General features: G+C 44.6%; 1 protein-coding gene across 4 annotated transcripts in view; it reads right to left on the reverse strand.

The window, feature by feature from the left end:
• The window catches only part of LOC119123981 (1-phosphatidylinositol 4,5-bisphosphate phosphodiesterase gamma-2-like), a 168650-nt gene that overhangs the window by 11850 nt on the left and 131865 nt on the right, over positions 1-24935 (reverse strand). For 2 of the 4 annotated variants that reach the window (XM_037253489.1, XM_037253488.1), the window contains 4 exons: positions 18258-18461; positions 11674-11813; positions 3482-3590; positions 3224-3385 (listed from right to left, as the gene is read on the reverse strand). In XM_037253489.1, coding sequence (XP_037109384.1) covers positions 3224-3385; positions 3482-3590; positions 11674-11813; positions 18258-18461 — 615 coding nt within the window. Of the gene's footprint in view, positions 1-3223; positions 3386-3481; positions 3591-4069; positions 4615-11673; positions 11814-18257; positions 18462-24935 lie in introns of those variants that run through there. The other 2 variants (XR_005098154.1, XM_037253490.1) reach the window with 2 other exon arrangements.

The raw sequence follows: 24935 nt of genomic DNA on the forward strand, positions 1-24935 counted from the left end.
TTCTCTGCTGTTGTTCCCAAAGATGATCTTTTTTCTGAAATAATTTTACGTTTACGGACTTAAGTAAGAGTCCAAATTTGGGTGCGTATTATACATGGGTACAGGCTTTTTTCCAGCAGCGACATGCCATGTTTAGGGTGCGTATTATGCATGGGGGCGTATTATACATGGAAACTTACAGTACTTACGAACCAGTTTTCAACTTCCGAACCGACATCACAACCACCCCTCCACTGCTGGATTGTCTCCTTTGCTTTGCCATTCCTTGTTCGTCTCGGCGTGTTAGCAGTGTAAAATACAATTAGTAGAGTCGAGTATGTCTCCTAAGACTATCGACATGACTGGTGAATGCATGCGTATCGTCGAGCTTGCAACGGTGTATGGTGGTGGGAGTGGTGCCAAAGTAGGTATAACCTGCTGCAGGAGCGCTCCCGCATTGAGTGAAAGGCGGAAGCCGTTGCTGTGCGGCATACAGTACTAGCTTGTTTTCATTAAAAACATGAAGAACACAGTTCTGTGTTTGTCAATCTCACTGTTTAGAAGTTAAGTTCCTTTTTTTTTTTAAGTTTTCACTCGCATTCTGCGTTCAGTGACCACTGACACAGTCGGAAAACTCATTAATTGCACCAAAAAGTAATGACAAGTAAGAACACATGAACACGTTGTAGGGAGTACGTGGACAAATACAATAATTTATTAGCCTAACTTTTTCTGTGTCTTCTCGGGGGTATTTCTTAGCAAGTATAGAAAATTAGAACAGGTTTCCCCCTTCCCCAAGCAAAGTTAGGAGATCAAGAATAAAGTGACATGTATTTTTGTTATAAAGGGTTGAAAAAGCAAAAATAAAACCGTTGTTTTGGTTTTCTGTGTGCTTTACACAGAGTAATAGGTCAAAAAGTGTGACTTTTATCTTTCATGTTCAGTATCTTGTTGGCAGTCTCGGAATAAAGATGTGTTTGGAAAGTCAGGTGCTTGTATTTCATACTGCCACAGTGTATTCTCAACCTGGCAAGAGCCAAATATACATAAATCACTCAAGGGAATTCTCCACAGTATTAATCCAGGACAGGTTCACTGTGACCTGTTGGGAAAGATGGGACATACAGTACAATAGCTGAGCTGTTTGGGTAATGCGGCAACTTGTGCACGCCGACCAAATTTTTGTTTTGACGGTGACAGATGATAATACCAGCTAAAATCAATAATAATAATAAGGCCGTATTTTTCAGCCTAAATGTCGCTCCAGAATATAGGTCGCGTTAGCCATAAAATGCACAATAACGTGAAAAAAACATATATAAGTCGCTCCGGAGTATAAGTCGCATTTTGGGGGAAATTTATTCGACAAAATCCAACACCAAGAACAGACATGAACAAGCAACAACAGGCTAAACGATAGGTATGCTAACGTGACATAAACACAAACGAAGAGCTGAGAACGGGCCTGACGTAACATTCAGAGTCATTCAAATAACTATTACATAAATAACACGTTTATAAAACCATCTGTGTCACTCCAATTCATCAATCGTCCTTTTTGTCAACAATGCCGGCCGGGTGCGTGCCACTGACGGCGGTTGCACTTTAAAATATTCCACAGGCCCATATAACGATATATAAATTATATATCAAATAACTATTATACAAGCAATAATATTATCAAACCATCTGTGTCACTCCAAATCATTAAATCCATCGATCGTCCTTTATGTAAACAATGCCGAACTTAATTAGTGTGCGCTGCTGACGGTGCTTGCACTTCTAAATATTCCACAGGCCCATATAACGATATATAAATTATATATCAAATAACTATTATATAAGCAATACTATAATCAAACCATCTGTGTCACTCCAAATCATTAAATCCATCGATCAAATTCCTCGTCCTTTGTCAACAACGCCGCACGTGCGCCCTGACGTCAGTCTTGTCGTTATTCCACAGATCTAGTATATAACTATATTGTAGCGTTAACAAAGTACCAGGAAAAACGTGGGTTTGGTAAACGGCTCTTTATTTAACAAAACAAGAGTTCAACGAGCCAACAACTACTGAACTGTAACGATAAAAACATATACAAGTTGTTACACGAAATAAAATATATTAAATAACTATAACATAAATAGTTCACCGCCACACGGCCCAAAGCACCGACGTCGACTTCCAGGCATGTGGCGGCGTGGACTTCCATAAGTCGCCCCCCCACCCAAACTATGAAAATAAACGCGACTTATAGTCCGAAAAATACGGTAGTAATAATAATGATCGTAATAATAATAATAGTCCATCCATCAATCCATTTTCTGTACCACTTGGCCCCACGGGGGTCACGGACGTGCTGGAGCCTATCCCAGCAGTCATCGGGCAGTAGGCGGGTGACACCCTGAATGGTTGCCAACCAATTGCAGGTCAACCAACCATTTACACTCGCACTCATACCTATGGGCAATTTGGAGTGCTCAATCAGCCTACCATGCATGTTTTTTTTTGGATGTGGGAGGAAACCGGAGTTCCCGGAGGAAACCCACGCAGGCACGGGGAGAACATGCAATTTCCACACAGGGAGGGCCAGAGGTGGAATCGAACCCGCACCCTCCTAACTGTGAAGCAGATGTGCTAATAATAATAATCGTACCAGCTAAAATTGAACAAATCACCTCTGGCTGTTTCAAAAGAAAACTGATTGTGCGAGAACAGTATCAGTTCCAGCATCCACCCGTGTCGCCATGTTTGGTTTGTTCATTTGTCCTGGCCTCTGCATTTTCTTGTTTTTGCAACAGCCACATATCACACCCCAAAACACATTGATCCTTTGTGATTGCTCAACACCACCAGTGGTATGGCTCGGACTCTGCGGGAGTTGGGACAAGATGGATTCTCAGGGTTTTGTGAACTCACAAATTTTGGTACCGGATCCTCTAAAAAAATTACATTTGGTAATTTCGGTAGGTAGGGTCCCTCATAGCATCATAATGCCATTTTGCAGAATTTTACTGACTTACATGACATCCATCATTTTATTCCCTAAGGTCTGGTCTTTCCCCACAAATCAAAAACTTAATTTTTAGATACACACGCATGCACACACGCATGTGCACAATGTAATCTGGATTGTTTCAAAAGAGTTTAAGATAATTAAGTCATCAGAGTTAATGAATTAAAGTATGTAATTACTAGGAAATAGAGATTTGTGTGAAAAGCAGATGTGCAGCTTGTTCTTACCTGAACATATACCTTTGACAGGAAACGTGGCCTGAGCGAGGAAGTTCGGATCTGAAAACATGTCTTCCTCATTGACTACAAAGCGCAGAAAGGTGAGCTCGGGCTCATACACTTTGAAGCACACAGGCTGAGTTTTCCACACTGGGTTCAGACCGTTATCTCCTACAGTCAGCAGAAGACAGACATTCGATATTATTGAACTCGTGGTGTCACATTTTGTTTGTGTTGTTATGAAAACGTTAAAATTATCTTGCATACGATAGACAGTGGTCTTGGACTTTACTTCAGTGTGACCGCACAGTTCAATCTCCACAAAAGGACTAGAAATTGAGCGGCCTAGCTTCGGCAGGTGTCTGGCAGCAATCACCTGCAAAAGACAGATGAATTAATTTTGAACAAATTTTGTTTTGTATTTGGTCGGGGTCAAGAACGTACTTAGTATGTCACACGCATGACCATGGTAGGCTTGCGTCTGCTTGATCATGCGTGTGTGTGTGTGTGTCTGCTTGGTCATGCGTGTGTGTGTGTGTGCGTGTGTAAATTTTGCCTTCAAACAACTCAACTTTGACACAAGTGTATGAGCGCCACCTATCAATCATTACACAATGTGCAACAAAATACAGCACGTGTGAATCAGTGCACCTATTGCTTGTCATTGCAGCCTATGACTCTACGTAGCTTACATGCCAGTGCCGTTTGTAGTCAACTTTGTCCTCTTACAAAAAAATGCATCCAGAATCAAATATGTTTGATGCACATTTTATTGATTACATTATTTTTTTCAGACTGTGGCTGACAAATGAAATGTTCACACAGAGAATACATAGAAATACAAATAAAATCTATTGCTGTGTGAGAAATTAGGAAAATAAAAAAATCTATAGTAGGCCTAAACTATAAGAGTATAAGAGATAGCCAGCCACGTGTGATACGCTTCTGTCTCTAATTCGGAGCCCTTCCAGCTATACATCCATGTCGCACACGGACTCCTCTTCCTCTGATTCCTCTACCTGTTCCTCTCACTCTACCCCTCATCTGCCTTATACCTCCTTGATCCATGCTTGCAAAGAACACAGGTCTGAAGACTAATTGCAAATTGAAAAATTTTGTCAAGTGTCAGAAAGGTGCTTTTAGTGATTGCATACTGATCAGGGAGTTTCTAAGAGTTCGGAGCATATGGTTTCTGTTCTGTAACCACAGCTAAAACAATGGAGTTTTTACATCTTGAATGCCATCTGTGTTAACTGTTTTCCAAAAGGGTGGGAAAACTGTCAATCCAATGAGAATGGGTTAACCATTTGCATGAGGTGTCTTCTGCTCTGCTAAAATGGTGATGATGAAGACTGAGATGTTCCCACTTTCTTCAAACAGGTCAAAGCATTTCATTAAACCTGTAAATCAATCAGAATCCTCGTTGAACGTCTCAACCCCACTCGTGACAGAGAGAGAATGTCATCAGTGACAGATTGACAGACATTTTTTTCAATTCGGACAAAATTATGAGGATAACTCAGATTCGGGTAAAGTAGACAACATGCCGAACAAGAAAACAAGTGGTGGCGCTGCATGGCGCCTATGAGCATGCAGGCAGTCAGCTTTTTTTTATCTTTCATGTGGCGGCTTTTCAATGGCACAGTGACGAACCTTTCGTCAAAATTGGTGCTGCAAAATTAGGAGAATTACTCTGATTTGTTAGAAACGTGTGATGTCTACTGCCCAGGCCGTGTGGATGTTGTTGACATCTCAAGATGAACAAGGAAGCAGATGTTGCTGGCAGCAGCGGTGAGGCCGCGGCAGTGTCAAAGTGATTGCTTAGCGGCCTGCCTGGCATACAGTGAACTTTTTTTCTCTCATGTGGCAGTTTATTAAAGTCACCTAGTGAAAAAGAAACGATTTCCATCCATAGGCAAGCAATCTGGCTATCCATACAGTCGCAGGTGGTGGGTAAATGATATGACGTTACTCCGGTTCCAACATGGTGCTGTCCATTTAAGGTAGAGAGAGGGATTATTTTGCCAAATACAAGACCAGACACAAAATAGGGTCACCAGATATTGACCAAACTTTACATTATTGCTTCCTTTCCCCAGCAAGACCTCAATGTGCGACATCCATGGTTACACATTAAATTTTATCCAGATCCTGAATCCAGTGGATGTGTCCTGTTTACTTTTTTACATTAACTCTCACTTCTTTTACCTGTTTACATAGTATAAAGAGGTAGGAACTTTCAACATGACATTAAACGTGTGTATAGATCTGACATTATTTTGCAATTTTTTTCCAATCATAAGCTTTCCTACATATATCAACAACTTCATGGTCAATGGTAGTTTTTATTACCGTAATTTTCAGACTATAAGTGGCTCCGGAGTACAAGTCGCATCAGCCATAAAATGCCCAAAAAAGTGAAAAAAAAACATATATAAGTCGCTCCGGAGTATAAGTCGCATTTTGGGGGGCAATTTATTCGACAAAATCCAACACCAAGAACAGTCATGAACGAGCAACAACAGGCTAAACGATAGGTATGCTAACGTGACATAAACACAAACGAAGAGCTGAGAACGGCCCTGACGTAACATCCATCCATCCATTTTCTGTACCGCTTAGTCCCCATGGGGGTCGCGGGCGTGCTGGAGCCTATCTCAGCCGTCATCGGGCAGTAGGCGGGGGACACCCTGAACCGGTTGCCAGCCAATCGCAGGGCACACAGAGACAAACAACCACACGCAAGCGCACTCACACCTAGGGACAATTTGGAGTGCTCAATCGGCCTACCAAGCATGTTTTTGGGATGTGGGAGGAAACCGGAGTGCCCGGAGAAAACCCACGCGGGCCCGGGGAGAACATGCAAACTCCACACAGGGAGGGCCGGAGGTGGAATCGAACCCGCACCCTCCTAACTGTGAGGCGGACGTGCTACCCAGTGCCGCCCCTGACGTAACATTCAGTTATTTAAAAAAAACTATTACATAAATAACACGTTTATAAAACCATTTGTGTCACTCTAATTCATTAAATCCATCGATCGTCCTTTGTCAACAATGTGTGCGCGCCGCTGACGGCGCTTGCACTTCAAAATATTCCATAGACCTATATAACGATATAGAAATTAGAAATCAAATAACTATTATAGAAGCAATAATATTATCAAACCATCTGTGCACTCTAAATCATTAAATCCATCGATCAAATTCCTCGTCCTTTGACAACAATGCCGCGCGTGAGCCCTGACGTCAGCCTCGTCGTTATTCCACAGATCTAGTATATAACTATATTGTAGCCTTAACAAAGTACAAGGAAAGACGTGGGTTTGGTAAACGGCTCTTTATTTAACGAAACAAACTTCCAGGCGTGTGGCGGCGTGGACTTCCAGCCACGGAAGTGGAAGAGAGATCCATAGAATAGGACCGGGCGTGCGTAAAAGCCATGACCGAGCCCCATCCACCGTCCCCGGACAGCCACCCGGCCGAGCGCCGGCCCTCGACTTCCATCCACGGAGGTGAAAGAGAGCTCCCTAGAGTAGGACCGGGCGTGCGTAAAAGCCATGTCCGAGCCCCATCCACCGTCCCTGGACAGCCACCCGGCCGAGCGCCGGCCCCCGACTTCAAACCACGGAGGTGAAAGAGAGCTCCTTAGAGTAGGACCGGGCGTGGGTAAAAGCCATAATAGTTTTTCAAACCTTCTGTGTCACTCCAAATCCTTAAATCCTTCAAACTCTTCGTCCGCCGTGTCACTTAGAAACAAAGCCGCTAATGATGCCGGTAGTATGTGGGGCCCTTCGTCATCTTCGTCATCCCGTGATCAATCTTTGTCCTTTATGTAAACAACCGCCGCGCCACGCCGCGTCGCGCTTCTGACGTCACTTGAAATTCAAATTACAGTAATCCCTTGCTACATCGCGGTTCGTTTATCGCGGTTTCACTTTTTTTGGGGGGGAAATCTTTGAAAAAAAACATATATGTCGCTCCTTATTATAAGTCCCCCACCCAAATTATGAAAAAAAACGCGACTTAGTCCGAAAATTACGATACTCATTCTAATGCCTTATTTCTAGGTATCAATATTGTTTGTGTGAGAACATTTTATCACGGTTTTCATCTTGACGGATATTAGTATCATTACCAATTAATCACATCATTATAACTACCAGTAACTTGAGAAAATGATATTTTATGAAGCCTGTATAAAACTGGTAGCCCTTCGAATGAATTCATTCCTTAGAAGTATCACTAAATTTCTAGAAGGTTAATGACCCATAATGTAGTCCAAATCAAGCCCCTAACTTTGCAGCTTATCCAATACAACCATTGCACATATTGCTGTGAATCATTTATCCCAGGAATAAACCTAGTATCATCACAATAGTTTCAGTTATCACATCCATTTGGTTCCCTTTTTCAATAAGCCTTCGTGAGGAGCTAAATTCCAAACTTGACATTTTATGAGATGTAGACTTTTAAAATCCACTTGGCTGTGTCAAATGATTATGAAAGCACTGCTCTTTCCAGTTATTAATGATAACTACCAGCTCAGTGGCCTTGTGGTATGAGTGTCCGCCCTGAGACTGGGAGGTCGTGGGTTCGATCCCCGGCCGAGTCATACCAAAAAGACTATAAAAAAATGGAACCCGATGCCTCCCTGCTTGACACTCAGCATTAAGGGTTGGATTGGGGATGCCGTGAGGAGCTGCGCCCCACAGTCATTACTAATGCGCAATGTATAGCTTCTACTATGGAAGCTCGTCTGAGGACAACCACCACGTTGTAGTACAAAAACCTGATGGCACACCTAAACAAGCTGAAGCCCAAATGGTTAAAGAGTATTGTAGCAGCACTCCATTGGGGGACAAAAATGGGAGGAGCGACCAAGCCCGATGTAAAAGACCGACATGGTTTTAATGGCCCAGTGTGAGTTTAGTCAGGTGTGTGAGTTTTTCTGAGTATGTCTGATGAAAAAAAAGCATTACTGGAGGAACTACGTCTCACGAATGAGACATGATGAGAGCTAGGTGTCAGTACCTTAGTCTGTCAGACCTTGAGCTTTGTCACAGGGCATGGGTTCATGTCCTACTGTGTACAATAATATTAAAATGGAGACCGGTCGTTAGAGAGATTTCTTGCTGGCTACCATTCAAGTACCTTTGAGTAAGCCATCGTCCCCATTACCAAGTGGTGCAGCACTTTTTGCACAGCTCTTTCATTCTGAATCTCCCCTTGCATTTGTGTGATATGGTTAAGTGTCTATAGTGCAACATGATATACAGTACATCATATATACGGATTGTGAGTTGAATTTTCCCTCGAGGGACTATAATGAGCATAATGAGCATAATAAATGCTCATTACACAATAATGAGGATAATAAAAAATAAAAATAGAATGACAGCAAAGTTTGGGCATCACTGCTGATATCAGCTTACCGTATTTTCCGCCCTAAAAGGCGCACCGGGTTATAAGGCGCACCTTCAATGAACGGCCCATTTTAAAACTTTGTCCATATATAAGGCGCACCGGATTATAAGGCGCATAAAATAGAAGCTATACTGCATCAAACTGAGGTTGACTAGGGTTGCGGTATGCATCCACTAGCCAATAACCAACGAGCCCTCTGTAAACAATCGCGTTTCTCAAACGATCTCCTATAAAATGATCAGAACTGACTAAAGTTCGATCTAACGCATTGGTACTACTTACCTATGTTTCCCTTCCATATCGATCCGTAGATTTACTCGAAACATTAACAGAGCAGCCTATTTTGACATGAAATAGCCTGGTACGTATAGCAGCTATCGCAATAGCATTAGCCATCCGCAAAGTCTCACGAGCCTCAGCTCGCAATCTCCCATGAGCCTCAGCAAAGTGTAAACAATCGCGTTTCTCAAACGATCTCCTATAAAATGATCGGAACTGACTAAAGTTCGATCTAACGCATTGGTACTACTTACCTATGTTTCCCTTCCATATCGATCCGTAGATTTACTCGAAACATTAACAGAGCAGCCTATTTTGACATGAAATAGCCTGGTACGTATAGCAGCTATCGCAATAGCATTAGCCATCTGCAAAGTCTCACGAGCCTCAGCTCGCAATCTCCCATGAGCCTCAGCAAAGTGTAAACAATCGCGTTTCTCAAACGATCTCCTATAAAATGATCGGAACTGACTAAAGTTCGATCTAACGCATTGGTACTACTTACCTATGTTTCCCTTCCATATCGATCCGTAGATTTACTCGAAACATTAACAGAGCAGCCTATTTTGACATGAAATAGCCTGGTACGTATAGCAGCTATCGCAATAGCATTAGCCATCCGCAAAGTCTCACGAGCCTCAGCTCGCAATCTCCCATGAGCCTCAGCGAAGTGTAAACAATCGCGTTTCTCAAACGATCTCCTATAAAATGATCGGAACTGACTAAAGTTCGATCTAACGCATTGGTACTACTTACCTATGTTTCCCTTCCATATCGATCCGTAGATTTACTCGAAACATTAACAGAGCAGCCTATTTTGACATGAAATAGCCTGGTACGTATAGCAGCTATCGCAATAGCATTAGCCATCCGCAAAGTCTCACGAGCCTCAGCTCGCAATCTCCCATGAGCCTCAGCAAAGTGTAAACAATCGCGTTTCTCAAACGATCTCCTATAAAATGATCGGAACTGACTAAAGTTCGATCTAACGCATTGGTACTACTTACCTATGTTTCCCTTCCATATCAATCCGTAAATTTACTCGAAACATTAACAGAGCAGCCTATTTTGAAATGAAATAGCCTCGCGGGTACAACAGCTATTCGGTGACGCCCCCTGACTACAGTTGCCGTAATGCTGGGAAGCGATGCGACCTTGTAATTTACTAGTCGTACTAAAACGTACTGAAACATTTTGGCAGAGCACTGTGTACAACCAGTATGGATCAACAAATTCATCAGTTGATCCATATATAAGGCGCACTGGCCTATAAGGCGCACTGTCGGCTTTTGAGAAAAGTTTAGGTTTTTAGGTGCGCCTTTTAGGGCGGAAAATACGGTACTCACACCAGAGTACCGAATGTTTCGGACTATAAGTCGCGTTTTTTTTCATAGTTTGGGTGGGGGGACGACTTTTCTGAGGAGCGACTTATATGTGAATTTTTTCACAAATTTTCAAAATACAAAAAAAAAAAGTGAAACCGCGATGTAGCAAGGGATTACTGTAATTTGAATTTCAAATGACGTCAGCGGCGCGGCGGTTGTTTACATAAAGGACAAAGATTCGATTACGGGATGACGAAGATGACGAAGGGCCCCACGTACGACCGGCATCATGAGCGGCTTTGTTTGTAAGTGACACGGAGGACGAAGAGTTTGAAGGATTTAATGATTTGGAGTGACACAGAAGGTTTGAAAAATTATTATGGCTTTTACGCACACCCTGTCCTACTCTACGGAGCTCTCTTTCACCTCCGTGGATGGAAGTCGGGGGCCGGCGCTCGGCCCGGTGGCTGGCCGGGGACGATGGATGGGGCTCAGACATGGGTTTTACGCACGCCCGGTCCTATTCTATGGAGCTCTCTTCCACCTCCGTGGCTGGAAGTGCCACCTCCGTGGCTGGAAGTCAACGCCTGGAAGTCGACGCCGGTGCCTGGGGCGGTGTGGCGGTGAACTATTTATGTTATAGTTATTTGATATATTTTATTTCGTGTAGCAACTTGTATATGTTTTTATCGTTACAGTTCAGTAGTTGTTGGCTCGTTGAACTTCTGTTTTGTTAAATAAAGAGCCGTTTACCAAACCCACGTCTTTCCTGGTACTTTGTTAACGCTACAATATAGTTAGTTATATACTAGATCTGTGGAATAACGACGAGGCTGACGTCAGCGGCGCACGCGCGGCGTTGTTGACAAAGGACGAGGAATTTGATCGATGGATTTAATGATTTGGAGTGACACAGATGGTTTGATAATATTATTGCTTATATAATAGTTATTTGATATATAATTTATATATCGTTATATGGGCCTGTGGAATATTTTGAAGTGCAAGCGCCGTCAGCGGCGCGCACCCATTGTTGACATAAAGGACGATCGATGGATTTAATGAATTGGAGTGACACAGATCGTTTTATAAACGTGTTATTTAAGTAATAGTTATTTGAATAACTCTGAATGTTACGTCAGGCCCGTTCTCAGCTCTTCGTTTGTGTTTATGTCACGTTAGTATACCTATCGTTTAGCCTGTTGTTGCTCGTTCATGTCTTTTCTTGGTGTTGGATTTTGTCGAATACATTTCCCCTAAAATGCGACTTATACTCCAGAGCGACTTATATGTTTTTTTTCACGTTATTGTGCATTTTATGGCTAATGCGACGTATATATAAAATACGGTATGTGGCTTGATGGATGGATAGAAATAAATTATTATTTAGTTGAGTGCATGTATTTACAGTACGTGTGATCCAACCTACCCTAATAGCAATGCTGTACTTGACGACTTTCTTCTCTTGGTGAGGGTCATAACTATCAGAGCGCATGAGCTCTGGCTGTAGAACGTAACCAGCGTGTCCGTTCAAGCTGAAGAGGGCATGGTTCAGCTGCATGTATTTATCTGGGGGAACACACGATCATAGAATATTTATTCAATGATAGAGTAATTTATTTCCATTTTCAGGTGACTTTACGTATTAAGCATGTGTTTAAGTCAGACAAGGCACACTGCTGACCATTTTTTTCTTGCTGCACAGATCCTCCGATAGACTTAATTGTGTCACTTGCTCACCATCATGAAATGAACACACTCTGAGTGGAGACACCATGAAATCGGGGTGTTCCCTGACAAAACTGTCAGTGCACACATTATCGCATAGGCTTAAGCATATTTTGTCTTGCTCCGGAGACTATACTAACATATTTTGTCTTGCTCCAAATACATCATCTTGAAGAATCACTGAAAGAATACATCTAAATAAAGTAATAAAGAAATCAAAATGGCAATAGTGTGACGAATATCTGAAAATCAGAGCAGAGCTTTAACTCAAACACCTGGTGACAGAGGTGAGGAAACGGGAAACACTTTCTTAAAGTTGGCCTCAAGAACTTTGAAAGTTAAGATTAGTCGCAAACAGGTGGTGCATCAATGTCCTTGAGCATCCTGCATTGTTTGAAAATGAGAATGGTCGCTAGTTTCAATCCCTGCTATTTGTACAAATTATATTCAAAATGCATTTTTTTTTACAACAAACTTGAGAAACTCCCCTTCATTTTCAGTGGGAACAGTGTTGTTGGTCTCCCTTTTTTTGCTAGTGCATCATAGTCTGGATTAAAAATTGTTGTGGCAATTCTTAGGATAGAGCCAAGGTGTTGGTCCGTTAACCTAGATCTGTGATGGGTTGATGTTGCTGTTCATGTGGCTGAACGTCACGTCGCATAGATCGAGCCAAATTGTCCACTCTGTTTTAAACACTCGGCACTCAGTGTCCATCTTTCTTTTCCTTGGGCCACTCATTTTAATGGAAGGATTCCAGGGGAAGGTTTGTGGGTGGCTTCAGCGTAAAACTGTATCTGAAAGCTCAGCGCGCAAATTACGAGAATGCTGATGTCACAGCCCACACTCTAAATTCGGCACTGATAGAAATAGAGCACGGAGAGCGGCCTGTCCGTACTACTGAGTACCTACACGCACTTGAGAGTGTGCACCGAGCTTTCTGACACGGCCTCCGGTAGTAAATGCGCGGGCGGCGGTTCCCCATCAACTGGGGAAACGCAGTCATTGCAGGGAAAATGACCAAAAAACATGTTTAATAATACAATTTATTTAGGGTTGGCGAGCGGATTAAATGGCCCCGCGGGCCGTTGTTTGCCCATATCTGGGTTAGGCCTAAAGACGCCGGGACTTCTGGTTGTAGTTGAAAAAGGCAATGGCTTTTGCTTTGCATCGTAGGGTTTTAATTTGGCCAAGCCTGGAGGTGGGGCTCGAAGGCGAGCGTCTGGTGGCCGGGCCTTCGCCCATGGGGCCCGGACGGGCACAGGCAGAAAAGGAAACGTGGGTCGCCCTTTCCATGGGCTCACCACCTGTGGGAGGGGCCAAAGGGGTCGGGTGCATTGTGAGCTGGGCGGCGGCCAAAGGCAGGGACCTTGGCAGTCCGATCCCCGGCTGCAGAAGCTGGCTCTTGGGACATGGAATGTCACCTCTCTGGCTGGAAAGGAGCCCTAGCTGGTGTGCGAGGCAGAAAAGTAGTCGGACTTGCCTTCACACACAGTTTGGATTCTGGTACAAGCCCTCTCGAGAGGGGCTGGACTCTCTTCCACTTTGGAGTTGCCCACGGTGAGAGGCGTCAAGCAGGTGTGGGTATACTTATTGCCCCCCGGCTGGGCGCCTGCACATTGGGGTTCACCCCGGTGAACAAGAGGGTAGCCTCCCTCCGCCTTCGGGTGGGGGGACGGGTCCTGACTGTTGTTTGTGTCTATGCACCAAACGGCAGCTCAGAGTACCCGCCCTTCTTGGAGTCCCTGGAGGAGGTGCTGGAGAGCGCTCCTTCTGGGGACTCCGTTGTTCTACTGGGTGGCTTCAATGCTCACGTGGGCAATAACAGTGAGACCTGGAAGGGCGTGATTGGGAGGAACGGCACCCCCGATCTGAACCCGAGCGGTGTTCTATTATTGGAATTCTGTGCTCGATTGTCAATAATGAACACCATGTTCAAGCATAAGGGTGTCCATGTGTGCACTTGGCACCAGAACACCCTAGGCCGCAGTTTGATGATCGATTTTGTAGTCGTGTCATCGGATTTGCGGCCGCATGTTCTGGACACTCGGGTGAAGAGAGGGGCGGAGCTGTCAACTGATCACCACCTGGTGGTGGGTTGGCTCTGATGGTAGGGGAAGATGCCGGTCCGACCTGGCAGACCCAAACGCTCTGTGAGGGTCTGCAGGGAACGTCTGGCAGAATCCCCTGTCAGGAAGAGCTTCAACTCCCACCTCCGGCAGAGCTTTTCCCACGTCCCGAGGGAGGCGGGGGACATTGAGTCCGAGTGGACCATGTTCCCCGCCTCCATTGTTGAGGCAGCCGACCGGAGCGGTGGCCGTAAGGTCGTTGGTGCCTGTCATGGCGGCAATCCCCGAACCCGCTGGTGGACACTGGCGGTAAGCGATGCCGTCAAGCTGAAGAAGGAGTCCTATCGGGCCGTTTTGGCCTACGCGACTCCGGAGGCAGTTGACAGCTCCCGGATGGCCAAGCGGAACGCGGCTTCGGGGGTTGCTGAGGCAAAAACCCGGGCGTGGGAGGAGTTTGGCGAGGCCATGGAGAATGACTTCCGGACGGCTTCGAGGAAATTCTGGTCCACCATCCGGCGTCTCAGGAGGGGGAAGCAGTGCACTGTCAACACTGTGTACAGTGGAGATGGCGTGCTGCTGACCTCGACTCGGGACATCGTGAGTCGGTGGGGAGAATACTTCGAAGACCTCCTCAATTCCACCGACACGCCTTGCATTGTGGAAGCAGGGCCTGGAGACTCTGAGGCGGACTCTCCAATCTCTGGGGTCGAAGTCACTGAGTAGTTAAAAAACTCCTCAAGGCCCCGGGGGTGGATGACATCCACCCGGAGTTCTTAAAGGCTCTGGATGTTGTGGGGCTGTCCTGGCTGACACGCCTCTACAACATTGCGTGGACATCGGGGACAGTGCCTCTGGATTGGCAGACTGGGGTGGTGGTTCCCCTCTTTAAGAAGGGGGACCGGAGGGTGTGTTCCAATTACAGGTGAATCACACTCAGCCTCCCTGGTAAGGTCTATTCAGGGGTGCTGGAGAGGAGGGTCCGTCGGGAGGTCGAACCTCGGATACAGGAGGAGCAGTGTGGCTTTCGTCCTGGCCGTGGAACAGTGGACCAGCTCTACACCCTCGGCAGGATCCTCAAGGGGGCATGGGAGTTCGCCCAACCAGTCCACACTTGTTTTGTGGACTTGGAGAAGGTGTTCGAACCGTGTCCCTCAGGAGGTTCTGTGGAGGGTGCTTCGGGAGTACGGGGTGCCGAGCCAACTGATAAGGGTGGTTCGGTCCCTGTATCACCGATGCCAGAGTTTGGTCCGCATTTCCGGCAGTAAGTCGGATTCGTTCCCAGTGAGGGTTGGACTCCGCCAAGGCTGCCCTTTGTCACCGATTCTGTTCATGTTTATGGACAGAATTTCTAGGCGCAGCCGAGGCGTTGAGGGTGTCCGGTTTGGGGACTTCAGCATCGCGTCTCTGCTTTTTGCAGACGACGTGGTGCTGTTGGCTTCTTCAAGCCGTGATCTCCAGCTCCCACTGGAGTGGTTCGCAGCCGAGTGTGAAGTGGTCGGGATGAGGGTCAGCAACTCCAGTCCATGGTCCTCGGTCAGAAAAGGGTGGAATGCCTTCGCCAGATCGGGGATGAGATCCTGCCCCAAGTGGAGGAGTTCAAGTATCTTTGGGTCTTGTTCACGAGTGAGGGGAGGATCGAGCGCGAGATAGACAGGCGGATCGGTGCAGCGTCGGCAGTAATGCGGACTCTGTATCGGTTTGTCGTGGTAAAGAGAGAGCTGAGCTAAAAGGCAAAGCTCTTAATTTACCGGTCGATTTACGCTCCCACCCTCACCTATGGTCACGAGCTATGGGTCATGACAGAAAGAACGAGGTCCCGGATACAAGCGGCCGAAATGAGTTTCCTCCGCAGGATGTACAGGCTCTCCATTAGAGATAGGGTGAGAAGCTCGGTCATCCGGGAGAGACTCGGAGTAGAGTCGCTGCTCCTCCACGTTGAGAGGAGCCAGATGAGGTGGCTCGGGCATCTCATCAGGATGCCTCCTGGACACCTCCCTGGGGAGGTGTTCCGGGCATGTTCCACCGGTAGGAGACCCCGTGGATGACCCAGGACGCGCTGGAGAGACTACGTCTCTCAGCTGGCCTGGGAACGTCTTGGGATCCCCCGGGATGAGCTGGATGAAGTGGCTGGGGAGAGGGAAGTCTGGGAGTCCTTCCTACAGCTGCTGCCCCCGCGACCCGACCCCGGATAAGCGGAAGAAGATGGATGGATGGTTTTAATTTGCATTTGTGTATGTAGGGATGAACCATGTTAACAATGTTTACTGAGCCAACGTAACATCATTAACACTGTGATGGCAATTTTTAATGCAGTGCCACCTGAGGTGGTCACAGGAATTCCCTCTACCTATTTTAATTAGAAATTTCAAGAATTGTGGAAAATAAACCTGAATGGAAACGCTACAAAAGAAATCATAAAATTCGCCAAAAAGTTATTACGAAAATGCACATTTTGCATGTTACGATCAGGATTTAACACTGGCGATATCAATTCTGATCATCCATGAGTGTGATTGGCTGATAGCGATACAATACAACCGTTTGTTTTAGTTAGGCGCACCATCTGCCCGGACTGAGTGCCCAGGACCCTGCTCAAACGTTTGCCTGTTTTGTGATGTTTTAACGATTCACAACCACGGTCCATTGGCTCGCACTGTTGACTGCGATTCGAACTGATCTGTTGCTCGTTACATTCTCCCACTTCCCCTTTTCCCCTTATCAAATAAATTATTGTTCGTATTGCTGTCACGACTCGTTCCCGGTAATTTCCTTGTGTCTCTCTATATTTTGTCATGGTTTCTGTCTGCGTCTCTGAGTACTCGTCCCTCCCCTCCTGTGTCTACTCACACATCAATTACAGTCACCTGCCTCTCGTTACCTGTCTTGTATTTAAATCCTGTCTGCCTCTCACTACCCTGTCGGATTGTTCTCGTCTCTCGCCGTTTTAGGCGCTCGTCTTTCTGTCCTGTCTAGTCTCTGTCTGTTTCTGTTGCTTCCCGTCCGTGTCCACGCCTAGTGTACCTGTCCTGCTCGTATGTTTCCCCCCGGTCTTGTCTGGTGGCTCGCGGTCAGAATCTGTTTCGGTGTCCAATGGACTTCTGTCTGTCTGTCTGCTGGATGTGAGTCTCTATCCCACCTGTGTCTCTGTCGGTTCCCCTTCGTCCTCCCCTCCAACTCCCTTCTTCCTCAATAAACCCTGTTCCAAGCTGGATTTGGTCGCCCTGGCTCCATTCCATCCGTGACAGTTGCACTTGGTTGCCTTGCCTCGTTCCTGACAAAAGCTATTTAAATTAACTAGTAGAAACAGCTGCTTACGTTTCACATTTTTAAAAAACAGTCTCCTCTGCCCAATATGTTTGGGGAATTGTAATTACAGTCACGTGGTAAAAACTTGGAGAGGAAAGCAGAGTTACTGGTGTACGCCCAGGTCTCTGTTATTAAGAAGAAATGCAAAGTCAGGGATTCTAATGAGCGGCGAGCAATTGCAAGCAAATGTTGCATTCTCAACAAGGTTTCTCAGGGTTTGTTTCAGGTTGTAAAGGTTCGCCAAACAGTCGGCAGATATTTGCTAAACATTCGCTTATACTTTTTTTGTCATTCCGATGAATTTCGAATATGTGTAAAATTTGCGACAAGAAAATCACAAAAATTGTTGCACGTCTGGCGAATGTTTTGGGAATATTTGCGACCTTGTACGAACCCCAACAAACTCTGACATGAGTGTAACATTTGCTGCCTTTGAAAACACAATTGTTCACCACTCAGTGGGATAGGGGCCTAAGACTGAGGGGTTATTTGCTAGGGACCCAGCAATCACCAGGCCAATCCCATCAGTGGAGCCTTCTTGTTTCTACAGCTGAAGGTTCTGGATGTTGGTTGCACACCAGTGCAGATGCAAGGTGTGACAGGAGACTGGGACAAGAGCCAAACAACAGAACAGTTGTCAAGCACGAAGCGACAAGATCCATAAAACGCAAGGATGCTCAAAAGCCTGGATCAAAATAGAACACAATGGGAAAGCCTGTGGAGAGTGTCCCAGGCCCAGGACTGACTAGCACCATGATGAAAATTATTAAAAAAATGTATCCTCAGAGGTTCCTGTAAGGTGTGGTTGATTATTGCTTTATATCTGACATGTCAGTATATCTTGGTTCTGAAAAGGTCTTTAAACACAACTCTAAAATGATCGCATTTGTAGCTCAACCCAGATAATTAGTACCTGCCGTCTGAAAGTTAAGAGCCACCATGTGACAGCCAACTGTCCATAGTGGGTAAGGGTCATAGTTGGAAGACTCCACACGCTGGCCTTTTGGGTAAATTCGACTCAGAGCTTTGTGATTGTACTGCAGAAAGTCCATGGAAAGGCTCTTTCCTGGTGTCTTATTCTCTACGAAAGAACGGACCTCTTTGCAGGTGTAGCAGTCTGCAAAAACAGAGAAAGGGAAGCTTGTGAGGTTCGCACGATACATGAGAGTCATAAAAGAATACATTTTAAGAAGCTGTGTTTTTTGTGAGCTGTGCACATGGACAAATTGTTGGTACCTCTCTTGATGAAAGGAAAATAGAAAAATAAACAATAAACACATTTGAAGTGTGGTTCAGCTATTATTTTGAAAAAGAAACCATGAAACAGATATGGACATAAATACAGTGGTACCTCTACTTACAAATGCCTATAATTACAAACTTTTCGAGATACGAACCGGAGCCTCGTGATTTTTTTTTCATCTACTTACGGACCAATTTTCGACTTCTGAACCGAAGCACCATGTAATTCAAATGAACCCTTACAGATTTTAGTATAATACAACAACATATGAATAATTGAGCTTAAAAAAGCCTCTTTGTGTTTGCAAAGAAAACAGACAGATGTGACAGAAACGGCTCATAAACTGCACATTGGCTGCTCATTTCTTGCTTTTTTAAATCGGCCATGGGAAGGCTGAGTGTTTTGTGATGTTTTCATAAGTTAAAGTGGGCCTAAGTAGAGATACCCGCATACGTTTTGGGACCAGTTGATCTATGATACCCTTGGTATGCTTAGTTGATTTCAGTTACGGCTGTCGAACTACACATTGTCACATGGGCTAGGCAAAGTGGTGGGCCAAGAATATAAGAGTAGGAATACTGGAGGTGGGGGTTGGAACTTCTTCCACAACCTCGCAGAAAAGGCTCCACGAACGTGTCTTGATCTTTCTGGCATCCATTAAATCAGGGGTCACCAACACGGTGCCTGCGTGCACCAGGTCGCCCGTGAGGACCGCATGAGTCGCCCACAGGACTGTTCTAAAATTAGCTCAAATAGCGGCACTTGTCAGTGAGCTGCATCTATTTATTCTACAGTCAAATCTCTGTTTTCGAACGTCCTGGTTCTCGAACAAATCGGAATTCAAACAAAAAATTCGAGATTTTTTTGCTTCGGTTGTCGAACAAAATTCGGAGGTCAAACCTCGCGAGATGAGCCGGGAGGACCCGAGAAAACCCGACCGCGCGGCCCGGATGCCGACTGACTTCGTTGTTATTGTATTCTCGTTACTTTGAGGATTGTATTAACCCCTAATCAAGCCTCCAAAGAAAGCAAGTGGGAGCAGTAAAGCCATCCTAAAACACAAAGACGCTCTTAAAGCAATGCGACAGTAAGCGCCTGGCGCGCTGCGGTTGCCCGATCAGACCAAATTAAGCTCCCTGCGCACTGAGGTCCACTTACATCAGGACTTTAAAAACATTTTCTAAATTTTAGCGACGGCTCTGTCACAATAATGAGACCAGCGCGGTGCAGTTGCGCGGTCGGCGACGCGCTACTGTTGCGCGTTCGGCGGTGCGCTGCAGTTGCGCGATGGGACAAAATTAAGCTCCCTGCGCACTTAGGTCCACTTAAATTTTGGAAAGCACATCAGGACTTTAAAAATATTTTCTAAATTTCAGCGAAGGCTCTGTCACAATAATGCGACCAGCGCAGTGCAGTTGTGCGGTGGGCGACGCGCTACGGTTGCGCGTTCGGCGGTGCGCTGCAGTTGCGCGATCGGACAAATATGCGCAAATGAAAATATGCTTAAGAAAGGCGGGGTTTTTTTGTCTTGAAACGGATTCATTTTTTTTCCATTATTTGTAATGGGAAAAATAGATTCGGAATTCGACCGAATTCGACTTCTGGAACGGATTGTGGTCAAAAAACAAGGTTTGACTGTATTTTTGCTATTCTTGTTAAAATCACACTTACATGTGAACTGGAAATGACAATAATAACTCATAGTGAAAGCCAAATTGAGCAAATTGGCTATTTCAGAAGTGTGTGTCAAACTGGTAGCCCTTTGCCTTAATCAGTACCCAGGAAGTAGATCTCGGTTTAAGAAAGGTTGGTGACCGCTGCATTAAATAGTTCAACTGAGAAGAAGGAATCGTCTGATGGTTACTATTAGCATAGCAGCATTAAAGATAAAAGAACCAGGCTAAGGTTCCCCAATAACTTTTTAATTGGTGTCAAAACCCTGTGGGCTTATGCTTGCTGTTCTCAGGGGAAAGAATATCAGTTAACGCTCATTTAAACTTTGCACAGGTGTATTGATCCAGGTGGTCAACCGGTTAGCAGTGCAGAGAATCGCAAATGTGAAAAAACACAGAAAAGTAGCCAGGGGTCTGGGGGGGGGCGATGATTATATATATATTATATATACATACACACACACACACCGTATTTTTCGGACTAAAAGTCGCTCTGGAATATAGGTCGCATTAGCCATGAAATGCACAATAACGTGAAAAAAAACATATAAGTCGCTCCGGAGTATGTCGCATTTTGGGGTTAATTTATTCGACAAAATCCAACACCAAGAACGGACATGAACGAGCAACAACTGGCTAAACCAGGGGTGGGCAAACTTTTTGACTTGCGGGCCGAATTGGGTTCTAAATTTTGACTGGGGGGCCGAACCAGGAGCAGATGGATGTAGTGTTTGTGTGAAGTAATATAAATAACATGTAAAGGTCATTGCATAAAAGGTTTTTACTTTTAGTAGATACTAAAGCATGGATATTAAAAAAAGCTTTTTGAAAACAAATGCATTTATTAACAGCATTAAAAAAATATTTCACCAAAAAACTACTATCAGTGATTCTTATTAAATACGACACTGTTATGATGAATAACATTTTCCATCACTTCAGCGCCTGCAGGTCAGATTTATGAAATATGTTTATCTAATGAGGCGAAATCACATCCAACGGCAAACATTCTGACCATATACATCATCTTGAAGAATCAGTGAAAGAATACATCTAAATAAAGTAATAAAGAAATCAATAGTATTGTTGGTTTCCCTTTTTTGCTAGTGCATCATAGTCTGGAGTAAAATTTGTTGTGGTAATTCTTAGGATAGAGCCGAGGTGTCGGTCCGTTAACCTAGATCTGTGACAGGCTTTGTTGACGTTCATGCGGCTGAACGTCTTCTCACACACGTAGGTCGAGCCAAATTGTCCACTCTTTTTTAACATTCGGCACTCAGTGTCCACCTTTCTTTTCTTCGGGCCACTCATTTTAATGGAAGGATTCCAGGGTAAGGTTTGTGGGTGGCATTAGCGTAAAACTGTATCTGAAAACTCAGCGCGCGAATTACGAGAATATTGACGTAACAGCCTACACTCGAAATTCGGCGCTGATAGATGAAATTACTACCTACTACTGAGTACGCACACGCACTTGTGAGTGTGCACCGAGCTTTCTGACACGGCTCCCGGGAGTAAATGCGCGGGCGGGCGCTTCCCCATCTACTGGGGAAAAATAGTAATTGCAGGGAAAATGACCCAAAAAAAATTAATAATACAATTTATTCAGGTTTGGCGGGCCGGATTAAACGGCCCCGTGGGCCGGATGTGGCCCGCGGGCCGTAGTTTGCCCATGTCTGGGCTAAACGATAGGGTATGCTAATGTGACATAAACACGAACGAAGAGCTGAGAACGGGCCTGACGTAACATTCAGAGTTATTCAAATAACTATTACATAAATAACACGTTTATAAAACCATCTGTGTCACTCTAATTCATTTAATCCATCAATCGTCCTTTACGTCAACAATGCCGGCCGAGTGCGCGCCGCTGACGGTGGTTGCACTTTAAAATATTCCACAGGCCCATATATCAATATATAAATTATATATCAAATAACTATTATATGAGCAATAATATTATCAAACCATTTGTGTCACTCCAAATCATTAAATCCATCGATCGTCCTTTATGTCAACAATCCGGGTGCGCGCCGCTGACGGCGCTTGCACTTCAAAATATTCCACAGGCCCATATAACGATATATAAATTATATATCAAATAACTTTTACAGTTTTTTTCCATGTATAATGCGCCCCCATGTATAATACGCACCCTAAAAATGGCATGTTGATGCTGGAAAAAAGCCTGTACCCATGTATAATACGCACCCTAATTGTGACTTTTTTTTTTAAAGTCCCAATGATCGTCACACACGCATCTGGGTGTGGTGAAATTTGTCCTCTGCATTTGACCCATCCCCGTGTGATTTTGATCCATCCCCTGGGGGAGAGGGGAGCAGTGAGCAGCAGCGGCGTCGCGCTGGGGAATCATTTGGTGATCTAACCCCGCAATTCCAACCCTTAATGCTGAGTGCCAAGCAGGGAGGCAATGGGTCCCATTTTTATAGTCTTTGGTATGACCCGGCCGAGTTACTGAAGTCCGTAAACGTAAAATTATTTCAGAAAAAAGATCATCTTTGGGAACAACCAGATGTTATTCTGCCGGTCAGTATCACTGCGCATGCTTGGGGAAATATGTGAGACTCTCAACGGGATCACCAATATTTGAGTGATGTTCCAGGTATTTATCACAATTATTTATTATTATAATAATAATATATAATATTATATATATATATATTATATATAATATATATAATAATTATTTATTTATTATTCACAATTGTCATGGTGATCTTTCTGGTGATTTCTTAACTAGGCTGGATGTATTTTTTTTGTTGGCGTTGATTTCGCCGACTGCCCATAAAGGCACCACCGCGATCAGTTAGGTTAAAATGAAAAGAGAGGAAAGTGACGTGCGGACATGCGAAAAAGGCGGCTCTGTATGGGAGAGAAGTTGAAGAGGAATAAAAACACCCTTGGAAACCAAAACTTGCCCCTCGTCGTGACTCGGAGCCGCAACAAATGTTTCGGATTTGTGTAGAGTACATTGTGACAGCAAACGAGCAGGTGATCGAGCAAGCGTCTGATACGAGAGCATTGTGTTCGTATGGAGCGTGTTTGAAGTGAACAGCAGAGAAGAAAGGAACAAGGCAAAGTGTTGTGAAATAAAATATTACCTGTAATACGCATTTAGGTAGAGAACTGAACTCTCGCTCTTTATATAGCTGACGTGTCAAAAAAAAAAAAAAGAAAAAATTTGTACCCATGTATAATGCGCACCCCAGATTTTAGGACAATAAATTAGTTAAATTTTGCGCATTATACATGGGAAAAAACGGTATATAAGCAATATTATCAAACCATCTGTGTCACTCCAAATCATTAAATCCATAGATCAAATTCGTCGTCCTTTGTCAACAACGTCGCGCGTGCGCCCTGACGTCAGCCTCGTCGTTATTCCACAGATCTAGTATATAATTATATTGTAGTGTTAACAAAGTACAAGGAAAGACGTGGGTTTGGTAAACGGCTCTTTATTTAACAAAACAAGAGTTCAACGAGCCAACAACTCCTGAACTGTAACGATAAAAGCATATACAAGTTGCTACACGAAATAAAATATATCAAATAACTATAACATAAATAGTTCACCGCCACACGGCCCCAAGCACCGGCGTTGACTTCCAGGCATGTGGCGGCGTGGACTTCCATCCCCGGAGGTGGCATTCCAGCCACGGAGGTGGAAGAGAGCTCCATAGAATAGGACCGGGCGTGCGTAAAACCCATGTCTGAGCCCCATCCATCGTCCCCGGCCAGCCACCGGGCCGAGCGCCGGCCCCCGACTTCCATCCACGGAGGTGAAAGAGAGCTCCGTAGAGTAGGACAGGGCGTGCGTAAAAGCCATAATAATTTTTCAAACCTTCGGTGTCACTCCAAATCATTAAATCCTTCAATCTCTTCGTCCTTCGTGTCACAAACAAAGCCGCTAATGATGCCGGTAGTACGTGGGGCCCTTCGTCATCTTCGTCATCCCGTGATCGAATCTTTGTCCTTTATGTAAACAACCATCAGTATAAGTCGCCCCCCCACCCAAACTATGAAAAAACGCGACTTATAGTCCGAAAAATACGGTATATATATATATACATAAAATTGAAGATTTTTTTCTTTAACAATATCATGACAATAGCGTAACATTAGCTTACATGTAACATCATGTTACTTTCTAAACCCACATGCTTGTAAAAGTAAAAACGTACCTTTGTGTTTTTTTGTTTCGATGTGCTCCTTAATGTTCCTAGCGCCGCAACCTCCATAGCTGATCATATCTTGACAGAGAATACACAAAACCTTCCCCGGGACATCGACTTTACGTATATGTTTCGTCAGGCACGTGGTTATGGACTGTGTTCCAAGTTGAACGATTATGCTGCTCTCGAGCCATCCCCATCTGTAGTAGATCTTGATCTCGTTCGGCTTGTCTATTGCCCTGGCACAATCCTCGTCTTTTTTCTCCAAAACTTTTACCATGCTGGCGAACATTTTTGCTGAGTAAGCCCTAGATCTATCTAACTAAATAACTCGTCTACAAGTGATGAAAACCCAATCGCAAATTCACATTGTAGCGGTGTAAAAACACCGTAAATTTCAGACTATAAGCCGCAACTTTTTTCTCAAATTTTGAACCCTGCGGTTTATAGTCCGGTGCGGCTTATATAGGATTCGGGAA

Source organism: Syngnathus acus, chromosome 6, assembly GCF_901709675.1.
Source record: "Syngnathus acus chromosome 6, fSynAcu1.2, whole genome shotgun sequence".
Taxonomy (NCBI): Eukaryota; Metazoa; Chordata; class Actinopteri; order Syngnathiformes; family Syngnathidae; genus Syngnathus; species Syngnathus acus.